Source organism: Paramisgurnus dabryanus, chromosome 15 (genome assembly GCF_030506205.2).
Source record: "Paramisgurnus dabryanus chromosome 15, PD_genome_1.1, whole genome shotgun sequence".
Classification (NCBI taxonomy): Eukaryota; Metazoa; Chordata; class Actinopteri; order Cypriniformes; family Cobitidae; genus Paramisgurnus; species Paramisgurnus dabryanus.
The window spans coordinates 32,253,923-32,277,284 of NC_133351.1; the positions used below are offsets into that span (position 1 = coordinate 32,253,923).

The 23,362-nt window shown below is 36.0% G+C and overlaps 1 protein-coding gene across 3 annotated transcripts; it reads left to right on the forward strand.

The window, feature by feature from the left end:
• The first annotated feature begins 1,054 nt into the window (after nt 1–1,054).
• On the forward strand, nt 1,055–19,753 carry LOC135782678 (bactericidal permeability-increasing protein-like). Of its 3 annotated transcripts, XM_065293131.2 has the most exons (17): nt 2,326–2,397; nt 2,809–2,974; nt 4,326–4,432; nt 4,977–5,088; nt 7,681–7,809; nt 8,184–8,339; nt 8,548–8,611; nt 8,703–8,763; nt 11,574–11,665; nt 11,852–12,028; nt 12,270–12,329; nt 12,569–12,736; nt 17,916–17,983; nt 18,177–18,219; nt 18,313–18,376; nt 18,544–18,620; nt 19,050–19,753. In XM_065293131.2, exons 3-17 carry the CDS (start codon nt 4,333–4,335, stop codon nt 19,116–19,118), a joined length of 1,440 nt encoding a protein of 479 aa, XP_065149203.1. In that variant the 5' UTR covers nt 2,326–2,397; nt 2,809–2,974; nt 4,326–4,332; the 3' UTR covers nt 19,119–19,753. The 3 variants fall into 3 exon arrangements, with proteins under 3 accessions (XP_065149201.1, XP_065149203.1, XP_065149204.1); XM_065293129.2 differs by lacking the exons at nt 2,326–2,397; nt 2,809–2,974 and adding an exon at nt 1,055–1,190; XM_065293132.2 differs by lacking the exon at nt 2,326–2,397 and having other exon boundaries at nt 2,796–2,955.
• The last annotated feature ends 3,609 nt before the right edge of the window (nt 19,754–23,362 follow it).

A 23,362-nucleotide genomic window follows, 5' to 3' on the forward strand; every position in this document is an offset into this window, starting at 1 on the left:
GGCTGGGGTCTTAGGCTATGTTCACTGGACAATGTTATAGTGAAAAATTAAGAAGTTTGAACAATTTCACATACAGATGGCAGTGCTGTCACAAAGATCCTCTTTTACATGAATCCGCAAAGACTAAGCTGATGATGTTACTTTGTGAACAAACACTGCACGCCACACATTCGTCTAAAGAGAGATAATAGCAATCAAGACAACTAAAGCATTGATCAATTTTGTTTGGACGGATAATAAAGTAGATTTATCACAACAAGTGACCCTGGACTATAAAGCAACAAAATTTAGCGTAAATAAACTCAGTATCCTGAGCAGCACAAACACATTTCGGCTGACATTGTTGCTTTTGGTTATAGTTGTGCATGGGCAGTGGTTTGGCAAAATATGTCCTAGAAACAGCCAAGGACCTGGGTGCAAACTGAGAGAGAAAATAAAGGGAATCAGGTCTCTGAGTCCAGGTGGAAGGGAACAGGGGAGAATCCAAGCCCTTGGAAAAGAATTAAATTAAATTTTTGTCAACTCTATCAGCTTACAAGTAAAATTATTCAGAAATAAAATCTAATGGATTTAAAATAATTGAACATGAATTGTATACAGGTGAACTGTTAAAGGAATAGTTCACCCAAAAATGAAAATTCTGTCATCATTTACTCATCCTCATGTTGTTGTAATCCTGTATGAATTAATTTTTTCTCATGAACACAAAAGAAGATATTTTGATAAATGATGGCAAGCACACAGCTAATTTGTAAACTTTGACTTCCATATTAGGAAAAACAAATACTATGGAAGACAATGGTTACAATCAGCTGTGTGCTTACCATCATTTATCAAAATATCTTCTTTTGTGTTTATCAAATTATAAAACTCAAACAGGTTTAGAAAAACATGAGGGTGAATAAATTATGAAAAAATTAAAATGATGCTGATGAGAGATTATAAAGAGACAAGAGGGCAGGTTAAGATCAAACACACAGCAGCTCACAGTCAATCAGTTAAGAGTCATGAGAGATTATTTTTGTGTGTGTGAAAGTGTCTTTCTGTTAAATTATTTCTTATTCGTGTTGTTGAAGAGAAACACACCCACATCAGGAACTGAATTTCAGTTTATTTAAAGCCTTTAAGGAAATGAAATTACATATCAGTGCCTCTTTCCTTCACACACCTGACTGTACTGAAAACTTCAGGTATGTTTTCTGTCTTTATTTCTTCATATACCACTCACTTGTTTGCATTTTATAGATATATTTGAAAAGATTGGTGGGACAGTTTTTAAATATTATTAAGGGAAAAAGCTTAGAATTTTTTTTACTGCAAGGATTTTGTGTTGTTTGTATAGCTGTAAAAACCCAGCTAAAGTTTTTGTATAATGTAAATAACAATCCTGTAAAAATATAATCTAGTTATCTTTAATATTGACTGAGTATGATCATGACAAAGATTGAAATCAACTTTGAGATCTTATCATAAGATTGTGTGGCATATTTATTCATAAAACAAGTAATTGTCAATAAATTGTCTTTATAGCAAACTCAAAAGGCATTATCTTCAAAAGGACTTAGTTTAAAGTGGTGTATCATCCACTGCTATTCTGTACGGTTTATTAGTGCTTATAAACATGAACTACTCTATACAGATCATGGAACTGTCCAGTCTCTCTTCATCAGCATCACTGTTGCATTACATCAGTGTCTGTATACTGTACATCTCTATGAGTCTCTTATCTTTAGATTTATAATGCTGTTACTACAATCATATTATACTTAAACCTATTACAATTTATAAGTTTTAGGAGTATGAAACATAATAAGTGCTTTAAATGAAATGTCATTATACAGGAGGTTTAACATGTGTTGTTTGTCTGTGGTCACACGCATGCACATAAATACATCAGCATGGTCTTCAGAAAAGTAAATGTGTTTTAGTCTCAGTATCAGTTCTCTGTAATTTAAGGAAGTGACTGCACCATTCAACTGTGAACTGAGATCACAAAAATGATAAAAAAGTAAAACATATCTACTTTAAAAACATAAAACAGCAGCATTTCATTATAAAGTTTCATTCACGAACATATGTGAATGCATTAGCTAACATGAACAATGAGTAATATAGTTTTACAGCTTTTATTAGCATGTGTTCATGTCAGTTAATGCCAATAAAATGTATTAGTAAATATTAATATTAACCTAAAGTGTGAATTAAGGGTGATTGGGACATAAGGTCAAATGAGACAGTGATTGAAAAATCTTCGCTTGATGATTGAAAATAAAACAACTTTTTGGCTAAACCCTATGGGACCACCACGTCATCAAAATTGCATGTCCTCTTTGGTCTGACATCACATAGGTGGGTGGGGCAAGCATCAAAAAGGAAGTTGACCCTGCAGAACATGAGGTGAGGAAAATGACATTAGCTTTAGCTAGTCTTAATAATAAGGTCATAAAATTGTCATAACTAATCAATTGCACAAACTTTCAATGGAAACATGAATATGAAGTACTACTGATACAAAATTATGCTAATATCATGTTTCTATTTTCAGATTTAGGTGGTTTTATTTTGTCCCATCCATCCAAATACAGTTTGGTAAATGGGACAGCGTGATTGTGGGTGAATCAGACTCAACCTCTTGACTTGTGCACCACATTTTTACCGCTATTTTTTACAGTCGTATGTCATATTTACTTTCCATCAAAGGTTTGTGCAATATATTAGCTATGACAATATTACACCTAACAGCAAGTTTATCCTTGACTTTGACTGTCACTTTTTAATATATTCCTAACTAATCTTGATTAATTGAAGCTATTTCAGAGCAGAATGGTACCAGTGAGACAGGAAGAGAGATGTAGGAAAATAACAAAAGTGAGAGCACAGAGAAAGAACAAACAAACAGCAATAGAGAAAAGGAAACAGTGTTTTTACAGTCTGTCTTTACAACCCAATCTTAAGGCAAGTCGTGGTCAGAGGCGTAAGTATTTTTACTTTCTACATAAAAGTAATTTTTTTTAAGTATTCGTATTTTATCAGTGTTTATCTTTGGAATATATAAGCATGACTTTATTTTTCGTATCATTTTATGTATTGGCTATTTTTTTACCAATTGTCCCTGGGGTTAGGGTTATATTTGTGGTTTGGGTTTCTATTTTTTGGTTTCTATCCTCAACCCCAAGAGAAAATTATTTTAAAATCGGAAGAAAACATGTAGAAATCTAAAACCCCCAAATCTAACCCCAACCCCAAGGGACAATGATTTAAAAATAGAAAAAACAATGAGAAAACAAAATGTAAAATGACACGATCTATCTATGTCTTTCTTATTAAGCGTCTGCTAAATGACTTAATGTAATTGTTATAGTAATAACATCAAGGAGAAGAAACCTAAAGTGGTGGCAGGTAACTTACACGAGTTAAACAGAAATATGAATGAATATAAAACATGAATCATGATGACCAGAAAACAAAATCTCTTATTTCAAAACTAACTTGTGCAATAAATCTGCTTTTAGTAGCCAAAAGCATCATGCGCTGTCCCAATCACACAAATATTACAGGAATGACAAATTTTGCACTTGCTGGGTTGTTGTTAACTCAACCATGAGTTGAAACAAACAACCCAGCATTGCATTGAAAAAACAGCATTGGTTTATTTAATAACACAGCAGAATTTTTTATTATTACTAGGGCTGGGAAAAGATTAATCGCGATTAATCGCATACAAAATAAAAGTTAATTTTGCATAATATATGTGTGTGTGTACTGTGTGTAATTATTGTGTATATATACATATATTCATGTCAGATTTTTATTTATTTATATATCAATGTTTTTATTTATATAGAATATAGAATATATAAAAATATAAATAAATATATATAAACATGTAAATGTTTCTTAAATACATACATGAATGTGTGTGTATTTACATAATAATTACACACAGCACATTTTATTTTGTATGCGATTAATCGCGATTAATCTTTTCCCAGCCCTAAAACCCTCCTCAGATGGATAGGCAACATCTTCACTATTAAAGAAATGTTTTAATGTGTTAGGCTGATGTTTTAAATTTAAGGCCAGAAGCCTTAAACAAACAGGAAATTCAAAATCTGTCCCATGGAAGTATTGTTAGTTTATTGTTAGTTCATGTAAACTGGTGTATTAACTAAAACGGAAAAACTGGTTTAAAACTAAACTGTCAGATTTGGTATTCAATAATTACAGTGATCTCTTCATGTATCAAATATTTTATTGAGCTCTTTAAGATTTGAATGAAATCGTGAATATGAGTGAAACTGTGTGAGATGTTTTTGTCTGAACAGGAGCTGAATGATGCGGCTGTTTGTTTTCTTCTTACTGATGTTAACACAAACATGTGCAGCTTATCCAGCATTAAAAGTTCAACTGTTACAAAAGAGTTTGACAGACGGTAAGATCTTCACAACACAAACAGTATAAACTTTGCATCATCTGACTAAAATGTATATCTAATTCAGTTTTAAACATGTGCTTTTCACCTCATGAATCGAATCCAGAGTTTAATGGACTAATAAATGTGGCATTGAAGCAAAATGCTTGGCGTGTTTAGGAAAACTTTCATATTTGAAGTTTATAGTTGATATCATCTGCTTTTAAAAACTCAGTTTAGCTGCTGTTTGTTCTGTAAGACTTTATAAGCACACACTGGTATTATTGACTTGACACCTTTACAAGAAATACCAAATTCAACAGTATCTTTTCGAGCCAGTAACTGATCCTGAATCAGACACAAAGTCCACAGCAGCATTATACAGATCCATTACAGATTTATAGAAACGGTACATCAGTTATATATTATTGTATATATATATATATATATATATATATATATATATATATATATATATATATATATATATATATATATATATATATACACACAGTAAGTACCCATGTGTTGTGCTGTGTAAAGTGATGTTGTGTGTGTTTCTCAGGGTCTCAGATGATGTCTGTGTGGATACAGCAGAAACTGAAGAGCACTGAAATCCCAGATGTCCACGGCAAGTTGGACATCCTGATCGGCACTGTAGACTACACTTTATCAAAGCAAGTATACCAACCAAATAAAAGTGTTAGAAACTAAAATGACGTCAGCGGGAGTGTAAAACTACAAAGACATGTTTAAATTCAAGTGAAGGTACGGGTCAGAATATGAAGGGAGGGTGGTTGCAAGTGTAATCATTCATTTAACAAACTTATCTATCTAAAAAAGAGGGAAGGTTTTTGCTTAGGGCATTCCTGGGCATTCCTGGTGCTGGCTCCAATCCTACTCAAACAATGGGCGGGGGCTGTGTGTTCCTACTTAACACAAAACTTACAAAGTGTGGTTGTAGCTGCTCAGGTTGCAGCGGCAGTAGCATCTCTTTAAGAGTTGTTCTGCCACTGAAATAATTTTAGAGACATTATATTAAGGTTGAAAATAGTGAGGCCAGATGGACACAGAAGACAATGGCCTTGAGATATCTTTGTATTCTGGACATGAGGAAAACAATGCCTCACATACCTAGAGAGTAGATCTGAGTAGTCCACACCCAAGCCCTGACCTGGAAACCACCAGATGAAAGGAAAACAGTAAAGCCAAGAAACACATGGGGCATAAAATGCTGCATACTCTTAAGAAAATTAACTTTTGTTGTTTTTTAAGTGTAGTAACCATTTTTTTTTTACTATTAGCAAAACCATGGTTTTAGTACACTAACCATGGTTTAACCATGGTTATTATGTGATTACAATCATTTCTCAAAAGCCTGTAAGTGTGATTTATTGAATGACAGAACGCACAAAAAATGCGCTTCACTTTCATATGTATAAATCACAAATGATCTTGAAATTGTGTGCAGCCGACCAGTCTAAGATCTCCGCCTAATCTTACAGCAAAAATGGCTTATATTTTTCAAAAACCTGCAGAAATCGAACAAGCAAAATTGTGAACATCTGCTCAGACCATGAAGTGGTCCACCTTTCTACGTCAAAGACAAGTTTTTGTAAATATGAACGTTGCAGTGGATTTTTGCGTACGCACACTTTACGATCAATTCTGTGCATATGCACGCTTTATAAATGATGGCTTACACCTGAATCCAGTTGAGAAGAAAGCTAAAGGGTGAAATGATAATGAAATAACTCAAAAGCTTCAGTGCTGGCCTGGGTTACATTTGTCAAAAGAATAATGTGAGAGAGATTTATTAACAGACTTAATTAACAGGCATAATTGTTTGACATATTTATTGGGTATTTAGGAGATATGAGTTGAATTGGAGTAAAGCCATACACAAAGTGCAGAGCTAGGTGTTGAAGTTGGTGTCGCCACGACATGTCATAACTTTCACAATACAGTGAGTTGAAAGTATATCTCTGATCGTGTACTGTATGCCTGTTTTATCCAAATCCTTCTGAAGACTGCATGAATGTATATTTATCCTTCTCCTCCCCTTACATTAGTTCATGCATTTTCTTACACTGCAAAAAATGATGTTTTGTTTTCAGTAAAAATATTTAAAAATTCTTAAATTAAGATGCTTTTTCTTAATTATCAAAACACCACAAGAAAATAAGTCTAGTTTTTAGACCAAAAATATCAAATTTAAGTGATTTTGTGTATAAAACAAGCAAAAAAATCTGCCAATGGGGTAAGCATAAAACATTTTTTAAACACTAAATTTTGCTTTTGTTTTATGCACAAAATCACTTAAATTTGATATTTTTGGTCTAAAAACTAGACTTATTTTCTTGTAGTGTTTTGCTCATCAAGAAAAAGCATCTTAATTTAAGAATTTTTAGATATTTTTACTAAAAAAAAAGACAAAACATTTTTGTCAGATTTTTTTTCTTGCAAATAATTTTTTGCAGTGTATTCTCAAATGTGGGGATTTTTTTTGAGATATGATCTTAAACTTTAACTGATGTAAATTTTTATAATAATTATAGTGTATTTTTAGTTATAAAAAACACAGGTCTGTTGAATGCTGTATTCCACGGGTATGCATTATAACTTGTCAAATGTCTTAAAAATAGGAACCAGACCAATGTTCGTGGAACCGATGGTAAAAGCAGAATAATTAACGACGGGCCATTGAATTATAAGAAAATAATGCACACCCAAGGTGGTAATGCGGCATGATGCGAGGCAGTTACACAGCGGGTGTGCAATATTTTTAAATAATTCAAAGTCAATTATTCTGCTTATAACATGGTTACCACATATATTACATACCACATGTGTTAATACATTATATTTATATATATTTTCTTGTTTATAGACTGGGAGGGGGCATTTAGTTGAAAGAAAGTAAAAACATAATGCAGATAAACTGTAAACTTTTTCTTTCTTTTGTTTTTTTCCTTTAAAATATTTTTGGTGCATAATATTCTCAAAGCCTGATTATGTAAGACTTAAGAAGATAAGATCTCAACCTCTGTATCTAAGTTCACATCGAAACACAACTCTAAAAAGCAAGACTTGACAAGAAGTGTGTGTAAAGTTTTGCAGTTCCCATAGAATCCCGAAAGACCTGAAATTGATACTGGCAAAAATCACCAGTAGCTCCTACTTTTCAGCATTATCTGATATTGTATAGATATTGTGTTAAAATTCTTTTGTTTATGAACTATAAACTGCTGTGTTGTTTCTCTTTACAGTATATGGATTAGGCAGAGCAGCATGTCAGATCTTGTGATGGAGTTTGTAGAGGGTACAGGTGTATCTGTGATGGTCAGTCAGCTGTCATTGGCTGTCACAGGTAACTGGGCGACACACTTTGGACTCATGTAAGTGGACCAGCCAATCACCCAAGTCTGATACATTCCCATCTGTGATATCACTTTCACTAGACTGCATATCAAAACACTTTACAAATGCACACTCTAAACAAGGACTTTTTTATTTCTAAAACTATTCACAGTTTTGTGGTAATTTATATTAAAATTGTATCAGTCATGACAATGTATGAAAATTTAAGCTACAGATGACACATTTGTGAAATAATCTGATTGTTGGAAGTCAAGTCTTTGTGTTTATCTGATTATGCAACTTGAGGACAGAAAGTAAATGGATGAGACGCCTGAGTTTGTTTGATATTTAATAAATGAATGTGAAGTCTAGTGAAGCAGAGAGGTGAGCTACTATCTGTGTCTGTCTACAGTAACGATGGAGGTTCATTTGATCTGGCTGTGTACAACATCAATATCAATCTGCTCCTGCTGTTCAGTGACGATGAGTCTGGTCGCCTCTTCATCTCCTCCGTCTCCTGCACTGATGATGTTGGAGGAGTAGACGTGACGTTTCATGGTGGAGCGAGGTGCGTCCAGTAAACCAAGTCTTTTGTGTGCTCCTGTATAGCTCAGTGGTGGATGTATTGTGTTTACAGCCCAAAAGGTTATGGGTCAAGGGAACACAGATACAGATAAATGTATACCTTGTAATGCACTTCAGGTTGTTTCGGATAGAAGTGTCTGGATAAATGTAATGTGCATTAACACTTTCTACTTATCCGTGTTCTCCTGCAGCGTTTTGTTTAAGCCGTTTGTCAGTAAAATCAGAGGAATAATCGTAAATACGATTCGTGAACAGGTTTGTCATGATTTAAGACATTTATGCTAAATTTACACAATTACTTCTTGTTTTTTATCCTTGTAAATTGAGATTTTGTTATTGGCTTTAGATTTGCCCAACAATTAAACAAGTGATTGATGATGTAGAGATGCGTCTACAGGAGTTGCCAGGTACTGACAAGAGTTCCTCCCCACACATCACACTTTAGTTACTTCACTGCAAAAAAATACTTTCTTATTTAGTATTTTTGTCTTGTTTTCAATACAAATATACAAAATTCTTAAATCAAGATTTATTTTATTGATGAGCAAAATTACCTAAGAAAATAAGTCTAGTCTTCAAACAAACAAAAAAATATCAAATTTAGGTGATTTTGTGCTTACAAGCAAAAAAAATCTGTCAATGAGGTAAGAAACTTTTTCTTGAATTTAGTGTTTAAGAAAAAAGTTAACTTATTTCAAGATTTTTTCATGTCCAGATTATTTTGCTTTTTAAGCACAAATTCACTTAATTTTGATATTTTTGTCTAAAAACTAGACTTATCTTCTTAGGTCATTTTGCCCATCAAGACAATGCATCTTGATTTAAGAATTATTAGATATTTGTACTTAAAACAAGACAAAAATACTAAGTAAGTATTTAGTATTCATTTTTTGCAGTGTTTAGTGATAACAAAAAATATACTTTTTTAGCCCAAATTTACTACGACTTTTCTTTTAGCGAGAATTTTGGTTTCAATGTTCAGCTCAGATTATCATGTAATGTTTGATGTTTTCAATTTCTTACATCTCCTGATGTGCCCACAAGCAAATTGATGATGGATTTAAAATCAGAAAAATAACATCAGTACTTTCACAACAGCCAATGGGGGACAGAGATGAATGACCTTTTGAAATAGCAGAGACAGAGAAATGGCTTATGGAAGTGTGGAAACAATAAGGAGCAGGCAGCCAGGCAGATTGTTCACTGCAAAACAATGATTTTCAAGAAAATATTTTCTTAGTATTTTTGTCTTGTTTTCAGTAGAAATATCTAAAAATTAAATTAAGAAGCTTTTCCTCGATGAGCAAAATGACCCCAAAAAACAAGTCTAGTTTTTAGACCAAAAATATCAAATTTAAGTGATTTTGTGCATAAAACAGGCAAAAAAATCTGCCAATGGGGTAAGCAAATTTTTCTTGAGTTTTTCTTGAATTTAGTGTTTAAGAAAAATGTTCAAGATTTTTTTACTTACCCCATTGGCAGATTTTCTTGCTTGTTTTATGCACAAAATCACTTAAATATTATAAAAATTATATTTTTGGTCTAAAAACTAGAGTTCTTTTCTTGGGTCGTTTTGCTCATCAAGAAAAAGCATCTTAATTTAAGAATTTTTTGATATTTTTACTGAAACAAGACAAAAATTTTGAAAATAATTTTTTTCTTTAAAATCATTTTTTTGCAGTGTTGTTATAGCAGAAATAATAATAATAATAATAATACCGTGTAATAAACGGGATAATGTACAGGCAGCAGGTTGTTATCCCAAAATAAGCCCAGACAGTGTGATCAGGATCTGACGGAGGGTCTTGTATTACACTGAAGGGGCTTATACCCGCTTATTACACAGCTATTCACCTCATAAGTAAGGTAAGGAACATTAAATATTGATTTGAAATATTTTATGTGATCATTTTTAACAAATGTAGACCTTCCGAGAAAAAAACCTGTTTACTTTTGGTTTTAAAATAGACAAAACGTTCAAATGTCACAAACACACTCTATTTGGTTTAAACATTTGTAAATATACTGTCATATATGTTATTAAAAGACATATTTATATTTAACTTTGTGTAATATCAATCTGTACCTGTCAAAATGATTTGCAGTTGTGTGTTATTAGTTTTGAGCGGTTGTTATGTAAGGGATAATGTAGAGGCAGCCGGTAGTTATCGGGAAATAAGCCCCGACAGTGTGATCAGGACCCGACGTGAAGCGGAGGGTCTTGTATCACACTGAAGGGGCTTATTTCCCGATAACTGCCGGCTGACTCTACATTATCCCGCTTATTACACGGCTACTTGTCACATAAGAAAAAAAACTGGACATGAATATGAATTTGAAACATTTTATTGGCATATTTGTTTTAAATTAACATTTTTATCCTTCCGCGAAACTTTGCACAGATGCATAAAATGATCGTAATACCTTATTAAGATCCTCTGCTTCATACTTGTCTGTCTCCATTTTTTTCTCTTTTAGCCAGTCTTTGAGAAGTTTTAATGCCCATTCTGTATTTTTTTGTGTGTTGGCTTCGTAGCTGTCATGCTCTATTTTGTCAAGTTCAGTCTCAGTAAGCTCTCTGTGTCTTGTCGTGGTTGTCCAGTGTTTGTCACAAGATGGCGCCAAACAAACAGTAATCTTTATTTATCTTTATTGGCGCGGAGCGATCTTACTCGTAAAAGTAGTACCGGCTATGCGTTATTATTTTGGAGCGGTTATTATTCGAAAAGAACGAACCTGCAAATGTCTCAACTGACCAATCAGAATCAAGCATTCCAGAGAGCCGTGTAATAACTGGAAATAACAAACCTGCAAATGTTTGACTGACCAATCAGAATCACGCATTTTAGAGAGCCATGTAGTAATACTGATTAAAAACATTATTGAAAGCACAACATTCTGACTTAACTTTTCCTCCTTTTCTGTGCTGATTTTACAGAAGTGTATTATATGTCAAGGCAACTGATTAGTGAGCACATTTCATTTCTGACTAAAAATGTGGAAGCTACCACCACCACACCATCTTTTGGGGATTTAGTTTGTGCTGAATATAATCATATAATTCTGGACTTAAATCCTAACTCAATACTTAATACATTACATACATTAAAAACATCCTGGTAGGCCTTTGTGAATATCATGAAGCTGTAATGTACAGTAATTGGCTATGAAATTAAAAACAAAGTACTTCTTTTTCAATGTTTGTTATCTTTTGTAGTCAATGTAGCTGTGGATCAGTATATATATCTGAGCATCCCTCTCACATCCTCTCCCTTTGTGACAAATGACAACGTTCAATTGGAAATAAAGGTAAAGCCCAGTAAAGCATTTCTGATGATTCTTTCATTTTATCACTTGTCAAATTCATACAATGATGGAAGGCCAAGACCTGTCAATGCCACAGCCTCCTCTTTGTGTCTGTAAGGATTTTGAATATGTTTCCCATCTCAGATCTGTTGATTTGTATAATGATGGCGTTTGTTGTTGATGCGACAGGGTGAGTTTTACAGCAGAAACTCTCCGTCTGAACCGCCTTTCTATGCTCACGACTTTGACCTGCAGTACACAGACGACTACATGATCTCATTGGGTGTATCTGAGTTCTTCATTAACTCAGCAGCATATTCATACTTCAGCTCTGGATTTCTTCAGATAAACATTAAAGATGACATGGTGAGGAAACGTTTCTTTAAAATGGGTATGACATCCTTAGCATAATGTATATAAAATATTATAACAGCTAACCTTTTATATAGATCATCACTATCAGGTTTTTATTCAAAAACATAAGTATATAGATAAATTACAATATTTTATTTGTATAAATAATGACAATTGTGAAAATAATATTAATAATCAGTCAATTTGAAATAATTTGAAATAATAATTAAATATTGAACTGTGTCAATCATAGATACCAAAGAGTTTGCCAATCCACCTAAACACCCGGCAGTTTAGTATCTTTATTCCACAGGTGAGTATACAGTAAATACAGGTCATTTTACACACACGCACACACAGAGAAACAAAGGGTGACGACACTAAAGATGATCAAATAAGAGTTTGATTTTGGATTCCAATGGATCCATTTGTCTTCCATAATGGAAAAAAAATCAAGAATGAGTGAAGTGACCCTAAACGTGTGACTGCTTGTGTAAGTAGAGAGCGTTAACTGTTTTCAGATAAATAATGTGGATTTTGGTTTGTATTCAGCTTGCCACATTATATCCAGACACAGACATGCAGGTTCTGTTATATGCCAGCGAGACACCGTTGTTCTTCTTCAATCCAGGAGAGCTGGACGTTCATGTACCGGCTTCAGCAAAGTTCTCTGCTGTTAAACAGGATGGCAGCCTCATACCTCTTTTCAGACTGGATGTGGTGAGTTTAAAGAGCACCAATTATCAGATTCATGATTTTTCATTTCCTTTGGTGTGTAACTGTGCATTCATACCGCAACCGGCGAGAGCGTCAAAGTGGCCGGAAGTCATTCATTTTCAATGAGAGCCGGCGGCGAACTCCGGCGAGCAGCGGCGCGGCGCGCCATGTACAGCGTGAGCGTCGAGGAGAGTTGAAATCAGCTCAACTTTATGGTAATGAGATATGACGCGGTTCGGCGGCAACCAATCGGAAGGTGGAAATGTTCACAGGCAACCAATCGGAAGGCGGAAACCTCCGCCTGAGAGGAGTTCAGAGAATGCATTCGAGCGTCAGAGCGTCCACTACAACTTTTCTTTAGCGTCGTTGTCAGGGCAGCCACTGCTTTTATTGACGCTCTCGCCGGTGGCGGTCTGAACGCACAGTAAGTGTGTATTAGTACATGTTAAAGAGCCAGTAAGATGACAATTTTAAGCATCCTATCACTATTTATAAGTCCCGGACAACAGGTTTAAATGCCTGCAAGGTCAAAAAACACTGTAATTTTCTCAAAATATAAATTTAAAATTACCCCATTTCTCAGAGATCCCCAAACGATTCGTGTGAAGCCGTTCAACGACTCAGTCTGCCTAAACCCCACCTTTCAGTAGCCTACTCTGCTCTGATTGGTCAACTGACACAGTGTCTTTGCACAGATCACAGATCAGTCTCACAGACCACAGATCGGTGGCACAGACCAACAACAGTGCAACATGTATTGACCTCATGCTAACATGATTTACTGAGAAGACATTATCAACATCAATACACATCATTCATCATTAATCCAAGCAATAACAACGACGATTGAAACTAACATTTTACACTCATTTAAGCATTTATGTAAACTAACCGGGTCATTACAAAACCGTAAATGAGCATCCGTTAGCCGTTTGCTAACGTGACTCTCTGACAGTAAATTAACAGTTTAAACACACAACATCATTCATCATTAATCCAAACAATACAAACGACGATTGAAACTAACAATTTTACACTCATTTAAGCATTTATGTAAACTAACCGGGTCATAGCGCTTGCTATCGTGACAGTATATAAGTTAGAGTTTAAACAACGATATCATTCATCATTAATCCAAGCAATAAAAACGAATATAGACATTTTACACTCATTTAAGCATTTATGTAAACTAACCGGGTCATAGCAAAACCGCTTGCTATCGTGACTCTGACAGTATATAAGTTAGAGTTTAAACAACGATATCATTCATCATTAATCCAAGCAATAAAAACGAATATAGACATTTTACACTCATTTAAGCATTTATGTAAACTAACCGGGTCATAACAAAACCGTAAATGAGCATGCGTTAACCATTTTCTAACCTGACTCTCTGACAGTAAAATAACAGTTTGAACACACAACATCATTCATCATTAATCCAAACAATACAAACGACGATTGAAACTAACAATTTTACACTCATTTAAGCATTTATGTAAACTAACCGGGTCATAACAAAACCGTTAATGAGCATGCGTTAGCCGTTTGCTAACGTGACTCTCTGACAGTAAATTAACAGTTTAAACACACAACATCATTCATCATTAATCCAAACAATACAAACGACGATTGAAACTAACAATTTTACACTCATTTAAGCATTTATGTAAACTAACCGGGTCATAGCGCTTGCTATCGTGACAGTATATAAGTTAGAGTTTAAACAACGATATCATTCATCATTAATCCAAGCAATAAAAACGAATATAGACATTTTACACTCATTTAAGCATTTATGTAAACTAACCGGGTCATAGCAAAACCGCTTGCTATCGTGACTCTGACAGTATATAAGTTAGAGTTTAAACAACGATATCATTCATCATTAATCCAAGCAATAAAAACGAATATAGACATTTTACACTCATTTAAGCATTTATGTAAACTAACCGGGTCATAACAAAACCGTAAATGAGCATGCGTTAACCATTTTCTAACCTGACTCTCTGACAGTAAAATAACAGTTTGAACACACAACATCATTCATCATTAATCCAAACAATACAAACGACGATTGAAACTAACAATTTTACACTCATTTAAGCATTTATGTAAACTAACCGGGTCATAACAAAACCGTTAATGAGCATGCGTTAGCCGTTTGCTAACGTGACTCTCTGACAGTAAATTAACAGTTTAAACACACAACATCATTCATCATTAATCCAAACAATACAAACAACGAGTGAAACTAACAATTTTACACTCATTTAAGCAAACTAACCGGGTCATAACAAAACCGTAAATGAGCATGCGTTAGCCGTTTGCTAACGTGACTCTCTGACAGTAAATTAACAGTTTAAACACACAACATCATTCATCATTAATCCAAACAATACAACGATAACCATCTTTTAAGCAAGTATGTAGCTATAATCATACTTACAGTTTGTGGTTAGGAGACGCATGTTGTTCCAAATAAAGTGGGTACTGAACCCCTTTCATTGCCAAACGTCTAAATCCCTCCGATAAAAATTAATTTTAACCACTGATTCTTCACAGCTAGACACGTTTAGTATATCCCTCCTTGAAAAAGTCTCCTTTGGTAGTGAAAACAACACAAGCTGAAAACACAGCGTGAGCTGATGTTTACACTCACACACTACCTAGCTGTGGGCGGGTCATAGTTTTCGTTTCTCTCGGGCAAGTCTGTAGGCAGAGATTAGTATCTCATGTGACGTGGATAAGTTTGTGTGACGTGGATAATATCAGGAAGAAGACTCACTCCCTATAACGACTCGTTTCAGCGATGCAGAGTCGACTCCCTACTTTAGAAGCCAATAACTTTATTAATCGTGCACTTTTTGGTTCAACTACTTTACACGTTGTTTACATTGATGGACAGCTACATGACACACTGCAATAAAGGTAAGTTTCGATTTTGGATCTGTGTGGCTCTTTAACCATATGCAAAAGGTACAAATCCCAAAGTAAACAATGACGCGAGTGTCACGGGGTGACTTTATAGGGCGGAACTAAAGTGATGGAGATTGGTTCCGCCCGGACCGTGATTTCCAAACACAATTACTTCCTGGATTTCCATGGCAACTAAAACGGGGCTCTATTAGAAACAGGTGATATCATTTAACGTGGCGATTCGCGATTGGGCAATGCAGTAAGGAAGAGACACATAAATAGGACATCCAAAAACACAGAAAGAGCGGTTGATTTCCGGGGTAAACCCCTTTCCGCCAAGGGCGCAGCAACACGATCCTTCTGAAGAGTCCGTAGGCCCCGTTGATTCGGTGAACGCTTGGAGCGAGCAGAAAGAGTGTGGGGCTGAGAAGGATGAAAGGAAGGAGTAGTCGTTGTCTGGGAAGTATTGCAACCATTACAAGTGAACTGGACGTATGTTTTTGGGGAAGAAGCACCACGGGCGAAGCGGTGAGTCAACACCCAGAAGTAAAGCAGGACAAGGGAGGCTTTGGAGGACTTTGCTGAGCGATCAGAAGGATGGGAAACAAACGAGTTTAACAGGGGGTGAGCAACATGAATATTAAGAAGAAAATATACTTACCATTGTGTGTGTTGTACCAAAGACACAGAGAAGGAAAACTAAGAGGGAGAACTACCATGTCAACCGATACCTACCTGTACCCCAAGCTAAAGCTTACTTACCTTGTGTCGTCTGAAGACCTAGAGTGGAGAAGTATAACGTTAACTGTTACTTACCTGTACCCAGAGTCAAAGTTAACTCATCTTGTGTACCTCGAAGGCTTAACATGGAAGGATAGTTATTTACACCGATACTTACCAGAGACCAACAATAACCCCAGGAGGTGTGACAGGGACGAAGGAGCTCCGTCCTGTCCTTTCCCTGCAGACACTTACTTTTGCTGGCTGGTGCAGTTGGTGATGCATGTTAAAGTGCACTGCCATGTGATACGATCTCGAGGTCACAGATGCTGATATATTTTAGACCCAGTTTGATATTATTGTCGCATGATCTTGTATTACCGTGTACCATTAAATGACAATGTGGAACTGATCCACCCAGATAGCAATTGTCACAGTGAGGCAGGCAAGATAAGGCAGCGGGTCCAAATGCAATAAAGTTTGTTTATAAAAAGCCAAAAGCGTATAAAGCAGAACAGGAACAAAGACCGGAACACAGGACACAAAACACATGACAGCAAACAATACTCGACAAAGGACAACTGAAACACAAGGGCAATATATACATGTGGGTAAACAAGATAACAAGACACACCTCGGAAACGATCAACATGTGGACCAATGAACAAAAGAACTAGGCAGAAATACAGACATGAATGACGATACAGAACTTCAAAATAAGAGTACAAGCCTGGGGAAACACAAGACATGACTGTAATAGCAATATACTCTGGGACGTACAGTTTCCACACTTGAGCTGCCGACCATACCGGATCCGCTCTGGAGCCTGTTGCTATCTGGGCAGTATAAATAGCAGTGGCAGCCGGTGACTTTAATCGGTGGACAACATGTGTGTGGTTCCTTTTTCAAAATATGTGTTCTGCACCTCAAGACATCCTGTGGTCATCACATGTTTTGTCAAAATAAGTGCCTGCTGCAGACGCGTCTAAAGGGTTTATAATAAAAGAGACGCTCGCGTTTGCCAGATACTCGCATAATCTCATAATCAGAGTTTACTGTTAAGGGAGTGTCTTGTGTGTATTTTGTGAACGTCTCTTTTATCATAAACGGTTTTGATGCGTGTGCAGCAGGCATTTATTTTGACAAAACACGTGATGCACACAGGATGTCTTGACGCGCAGAACACATATTTTGAAAAAAGAAACCACACACATGACCCTCCAAACACTTATTTTGAATTAGCGCCCCTCGGTCACGAACCGCCACTGATAAATAGTATAGATGAATAAATGGAGAAAGGCTGGTTAAGTTCTCACATGAATTTATGTGTGAAAATGTTTATTTGCTGTTGGTCTTGACTGCCTCTTGACCTGAGGTCTTATAGTTTTTGTACCGTACCAATGTTGTTTTTTGCTCAGTTATGACCACTGCTACAACAGGAAAATTACAAGAAACCTTTGTTGTGTAGTGTAGTGTGTTTGCCTTTAAAGAGATCAGCAAAGCTTCAGTTTATTACAGTGTTGAATCTCTGAATCTCCTGCAGGACGGCTTCTTCAGTGGAAACCCTCAGATTGAAAACAAACGCCTGACCGGAGTTATTAAAATGAACAAGTGAGTTTTAGTGCTGTTTTGAAATACTATAGCGGTCTTTATTTTTCGCTGGGTTATCACAAAATAATTGTTGGTATTGTCTAATTTAATTTTCCATAGATCTTTGAAAAAAATGAGAAAATGTATCTTTTTAAAAGATTGTTAAGTATTTACTTAGTAAACCTCTGTCTTCTGCCCTGACCAATGCATGAAGTTTAACTCTGAATCTTGGATCATCTGAAATTGGTGATTTCAAGGTGAAATTTACAACAAGACGAATTACTCTTATTATTTTTTTTATCATATAATAAACCTGTAATAATGTTAGGTTTCATTTTGTCATTATTCAGACAGCACCACTTGAACAAGCGATAAAGATGGCAATGAGCATGTTTGTACTTCCAAAATTAAATGGTAATAATTTCTATATATACACTCAGTTTATACTCTACAGAATTTGTTATAAACCAACTTTAGGTTGTGTAAATGCTCTTGCCAACCAAATAAATGATTACTTAGTTGATATTTTACTTTAAAACAAATGTAAGTTTTATTCTGAATAAGTGTACTTTGTATTTTAGAGAAGCTGAAGGCTGGCTTTGCCTTACCTGTGCTGAAGGACTTCAGTCTGATTAATACTAACATGATCATTAAAAACGTAAGTGCATTGTTTGTGTTGTGTTTGCTCTTTATAGGTTTATTTAATGCTGACACAATAGAACGGTGTGAAGACCTTATCAAAACCCATTACATCATTGTTGTATTATACTGTATGCTTGCATTTTCAGGAAAGTCCTCTGTTAATTGGTTTCTGTAAGTGTAGCATCAGTAAATAAATGTTTGGACTGCCAGTACTGTAATACCACAAGGGTTAGACTGTTTGAGGAATCAAATATCTTCTTGTTCTGTGGTTATATATTGCTGGAGTTTTGCGGATCCGGACTGGATCCTTAGCCATATCAGACCATCACCCCATGTTGTGTCAGCTGTGTCAGCTACTGAAGCTGAAACCTTCTGCATTGATGTTTGTGGTTTTTAAATGATTTACTGTTGTACAGTCCTGATGCCAAGTTGTTACTTTTTTCAGGGATTTGTGATCATTTTGACAGATGTTGAAGCCACGCCAGGCAATCTCAGCATTTTTTTCTGGGACTAGTCAGGATGTGCCAAACAAATTCACACCTGTGAACTGATCATGTCAGAATGTAATAATGATAGAAATTATGGAAATGAAATTAGAATATTCTTTAATTTTCAAATGTTCACACTGCAAAAAATGACTTTCTTACTTTTATTATTTTATCTTGTTTTCTGTAGAAATATCTAAAAATTCTTAAATCAAGATGTAATCTTGATGATCAAAATGACCTAAGAAAATAAGTCTAGTTTTTAGACCAAAAATATTCAATTTAAGTGAATGTATGCTTAAAACATGCAAATATATCTGCCAATGGTGTAAGAAAAAAATCTTTAATTAAGTTAACTTTTTTGTTAAACATTTAATTCAAGAAATAATTTTCACACCATTGGCAGAAATGCTTGTTTTAAACACAAATTTACTTAAATATGTTTTTTTTGTCTAAAAAATAGATTAAATCTTGATTTAAGATTTTTTTTATATTTCTATGGAAAACAAGACAAAAATACTAAGTAAGAAAGTAATTTTTGCAGTGCAGCTTTAAGACTGCATTTGGCATAATTTTTTTTTCAGTTTTATTTTAAAAGCACTGCAGAAAATCTGTGTCTAAATGTAAACTCCAAAGAAATCGTCAATAAAACCAGTTTATTTCAGTCAGTCTCTGTCATTATTGCTCTTATCAGTTACAAATGATTTGATCTTGTTGTCTGATCACAGTTTTATCTCTTTACTGGTGTTACTCAACCTCAATGCCGCCTTTGATAACATCTACCACAGCATTCTCTTGAATAGGCTGGAAAATTATGTTGGCATTATAGGAAATGCACTGGCATGCATGGCTTAAATTGTATTTATTTGACCAATTCCAATTTGTAGTTGTCAATAAAGAGATGTCGCCCCGATCACCAGTAGAGTGTGGAGTGCCACAGGGCTCAGTGCGTGGACCTCTGCTTTTCAAAGTGAATGATACCTCTGGGAGTTATAATTAAGAGACATGTGGCCTCATTAATAAAGCTGAAAAATTCATGACATTGTTTATATTAATGAAAATGGGTTTTGACGTGGGAAGGTGCTTTGCACCATGTCAGGGTCTGGGCAGACGTATGCAATTTTGCTTGTTAGATTGCTGCAGGTTTTTGGAAATATAAGCCATTCTTGCTGCTCAAAAAGGATGGAAACATTGCTCTTTAATATGTCAATGAGATTAATTAGGCATCGTTTCAACAGAGATCTGAACCCTTTCAGCTGCACACAATTTCAAGATCATTTGCAATTTATATGTGAGGCAGGGGTTTTCAAATGTTTTTGGGACAAGGACCGATTAGACGAGAGAAGCACGGAGCAGGGACCTAAATGTTGAATTAAATGTGAAAAACAGAGATATTTAAGTAAGCAGTAAGGTTCGAGAAGCTGATTTTGTATTAGGCACAATGCAAAGTGCAGTAAAGCACAACAATAGACTAATCAGAATCAAGGACTGGAACTAATTGTTTTATAAACAAACCATATTGTCAACCAGCAATATATGTTATAAGACAGTATATTAACACTAGTATGCATGCTGTTGTTGTACATGCATAATTTGTGTATTATTTTATTGTTAAAGTAGATTTTGTTCAATTATTATTGAGATGGACAAGTACACATTTATCTGAACCTGAGATTTCAGTTCATAAAGATGACTGATCATGGTGAATGGCTCAAACTGTTCTGGTGGAGACAAAGGGTGTACAGAAGGTGTCATGGTAGACGTACAGTAATAGATTCTGGTCATCAGGTCATTTTATTAAGAGTGCTTTGCAAACACGTCTCTTTGTTTCTCTTTGCCTTTCTCGTGGATCACTATTGTCATGAATTAATAGAATAGAATAGAATAGAATAGAATAGAATAGAATAGAATAGAATAGAATAGAATAGAATAGAATAGCCTTTTTTGTCATTGCACTGAGGTACAACTAAATTTAGGGTGCTCCATCACCCAACAAAAGAAGAAAATAAAACATACATTAGGACAAAAGACAAAGACAACAGGCTAAAACAAACAATGTTCACTCATAAATAAAGTTTAAAAAATAATAAATATATATATATATATATATATATATATATATAAATAAATATATGCAATGTAATAGAAATATATATAAAATCTTAAGACTGTCCATAAATTATTAAAGTGCAATTGAGTGTTGTCAGTTCGTATGGCCCAGGGAAAAAAACTGTTTGTCATCCTATTTGTGTGTGATTTGATAGACATGTAGCGTCTCCCTGAGGGCAGCAGATCAAACAGGGGCTAGGCAGGGTGTGAAGGATCTCTAGTGATGGCTTTGGTTCTCCTGAGGCAGCAGGATGTAGAGATGTTTTCCACAATGTGTAAATACGCTCACAACAGAGGAGTGATAGAAGGCCAGCAGCAGCTTTGTGTCCATATTGTTCTTCCTGAGGACACGTAAGAAGTGTAACTGCTGCTGGCCTTTAACCAGGGCCCTGATGTTATTAGTCCAGGAGTATTCAGCAGAGATGTGGGTGCCCAGAAATGTAAATGTGGTGACAATTTCCACCCGATCTCCATTTATAAGAAGGGGAGTGTAGTCCTGTCTGTGTCACCACATCACTGTGTGACATTTCAATACATACGAACGGCCGCTACGCTAATACGATTTTGTTTTTCTCTCCCTGTCTCGTCCTCGACCCGAGGACAACGAGACAAACAGACCCAGTCCCGGTAGATGTGAAAGTCGGCACACCTCTGATCTACTGGCTGTCCTTCAACGTGATGCCCAGCTGATGCCTGACCAACGATCACCGGCAGAACCCGCTTAATCTCTGCTAAATCTCCTTATCCGTTCTCCCAAGGGTTTTTCCCTCCTAGGACTTATTTTTTCTCGGATAAAAGCCCGGGGTTTTTCACCCCGGGGAGGCAGCCATTTTGGGCTTTATTTAGCTTCCTCTTCTAGACGTTGCTTTAGTAATACGTGCACTTATAATATTGAGTCATAGCCGCAACAAATTTAACTGCTCATGCAATCATGTATTTTGTTGTGCTTTCTGTCGTTTTTCAGTGCTTTTCACTGCTTCTATTTATGTAATGCTGCATTTACACCAACCGCGGTAAGGGCGTGAAGCGTGAGTGATTTCAATGTTAAGTCAATGTGAAGACGCGTTGACGCGCGTCAGGAGGTCCCGCGGCGCGGAAGAGGCGTTCGGCGCGGAGTGGAAGATGAGTTTCTGCCTCATTCGCGCGTGAAGCTTGCGCGAAAGGCGCGAATTGAGCGTTGTGTGCGGTACGCGCGAATGGTGCTTTTGGGCATTTTGCGGATCACGCGAATTTGCGGCTGACGCCCGAGTTGAAAAATTTGAACTTTGGCGGAATTTCGCGCCGCGTTAACCAATCAGGAACCTGCCTGCTGCTGTGGTGGCAGCCCCGCCCGGAGTCACTCACTCCAGCAGTCACTCGAAGCTATATGACACAAGTTGTTATTTCCATAGAGGAGACAGGAATAAAAAGGACCTCGCTTGGAAGAGTGTCAGTGAGGACATTGGGCAACTTGGTAAGTTGTTATACACACTTCACTTTTGAGTCACGTGACGTTTATCTACCCGCGCCGTTTATTTTTCCCCTATAGTAAGGTTACCCAATACAAACTGGTAACTCTCTTGATAAATGCACAAGTAACATCAGTCATCTTGCAAACAGACACTCGCACAGCAGTTGCCCCTCCCACAAGAAGCGGATTTTGCTTCGGACGCGCATCAAATGCTTGCTTTTTCCGCGCGTCTACTCCGCTCTACACGCGCGAATGCATCCAAATTGTTCAAGCGGCAAACCACGCTCGGTAGACGCGATTTTGACGCCCAAACCGCATTTGGGGTAAACAAAGCATAAAGATGCTTTGAAACAATTGACTTTTGTGAAAAGCGCTATATAAATGTAACCCCCACTAGGGGCGCTACAGTTCAAAATGTATACCCCAATATCAAAAAGAGCCCACCGCCCCCTTAACCAAATAGGCAGGTTGTGCGCAATGAAGGCACAGACAGGGGACTGATGTAATCAAAATATATAATTTATTAGACACTAATTTTTCACAAAATTATTCCACACACACACACACACACACACACACACACACACACACACACACACACACACACTACTGTAAATACACTGGCAAATAATCGGGGCAGCAAATATTCACATGCATGACAGTGGATGAAATCCTGCAATAATTTACAGTGGATAAAATCTCACAGCAAATGAA

Bases quoted from the DNA above. Each gene is read 5' to 3' on its own strand.
- LOC135782678 (XM_065293129.2), top strand. From the start codon at position 4,333: ATGATGCGGCTGTTTGTTTTCTTCTTACTGATGTTAACACAAACATGT. The intron at 4,433-4,976 runs GTAAGATCTTCA...TGTGTTTCTCAG, and splicing joins ACAAAAGAGTTTGACAGACG to GGTCTCAGATGATGTCTGTG. The intron at 11,666-11,851 runs GTAAAGCCCAGT...TTGATGCGACAG, and splicing joins ACGTTCAATTGGAAATAAAG to GGTGAGTTTTACAGCAGAAA.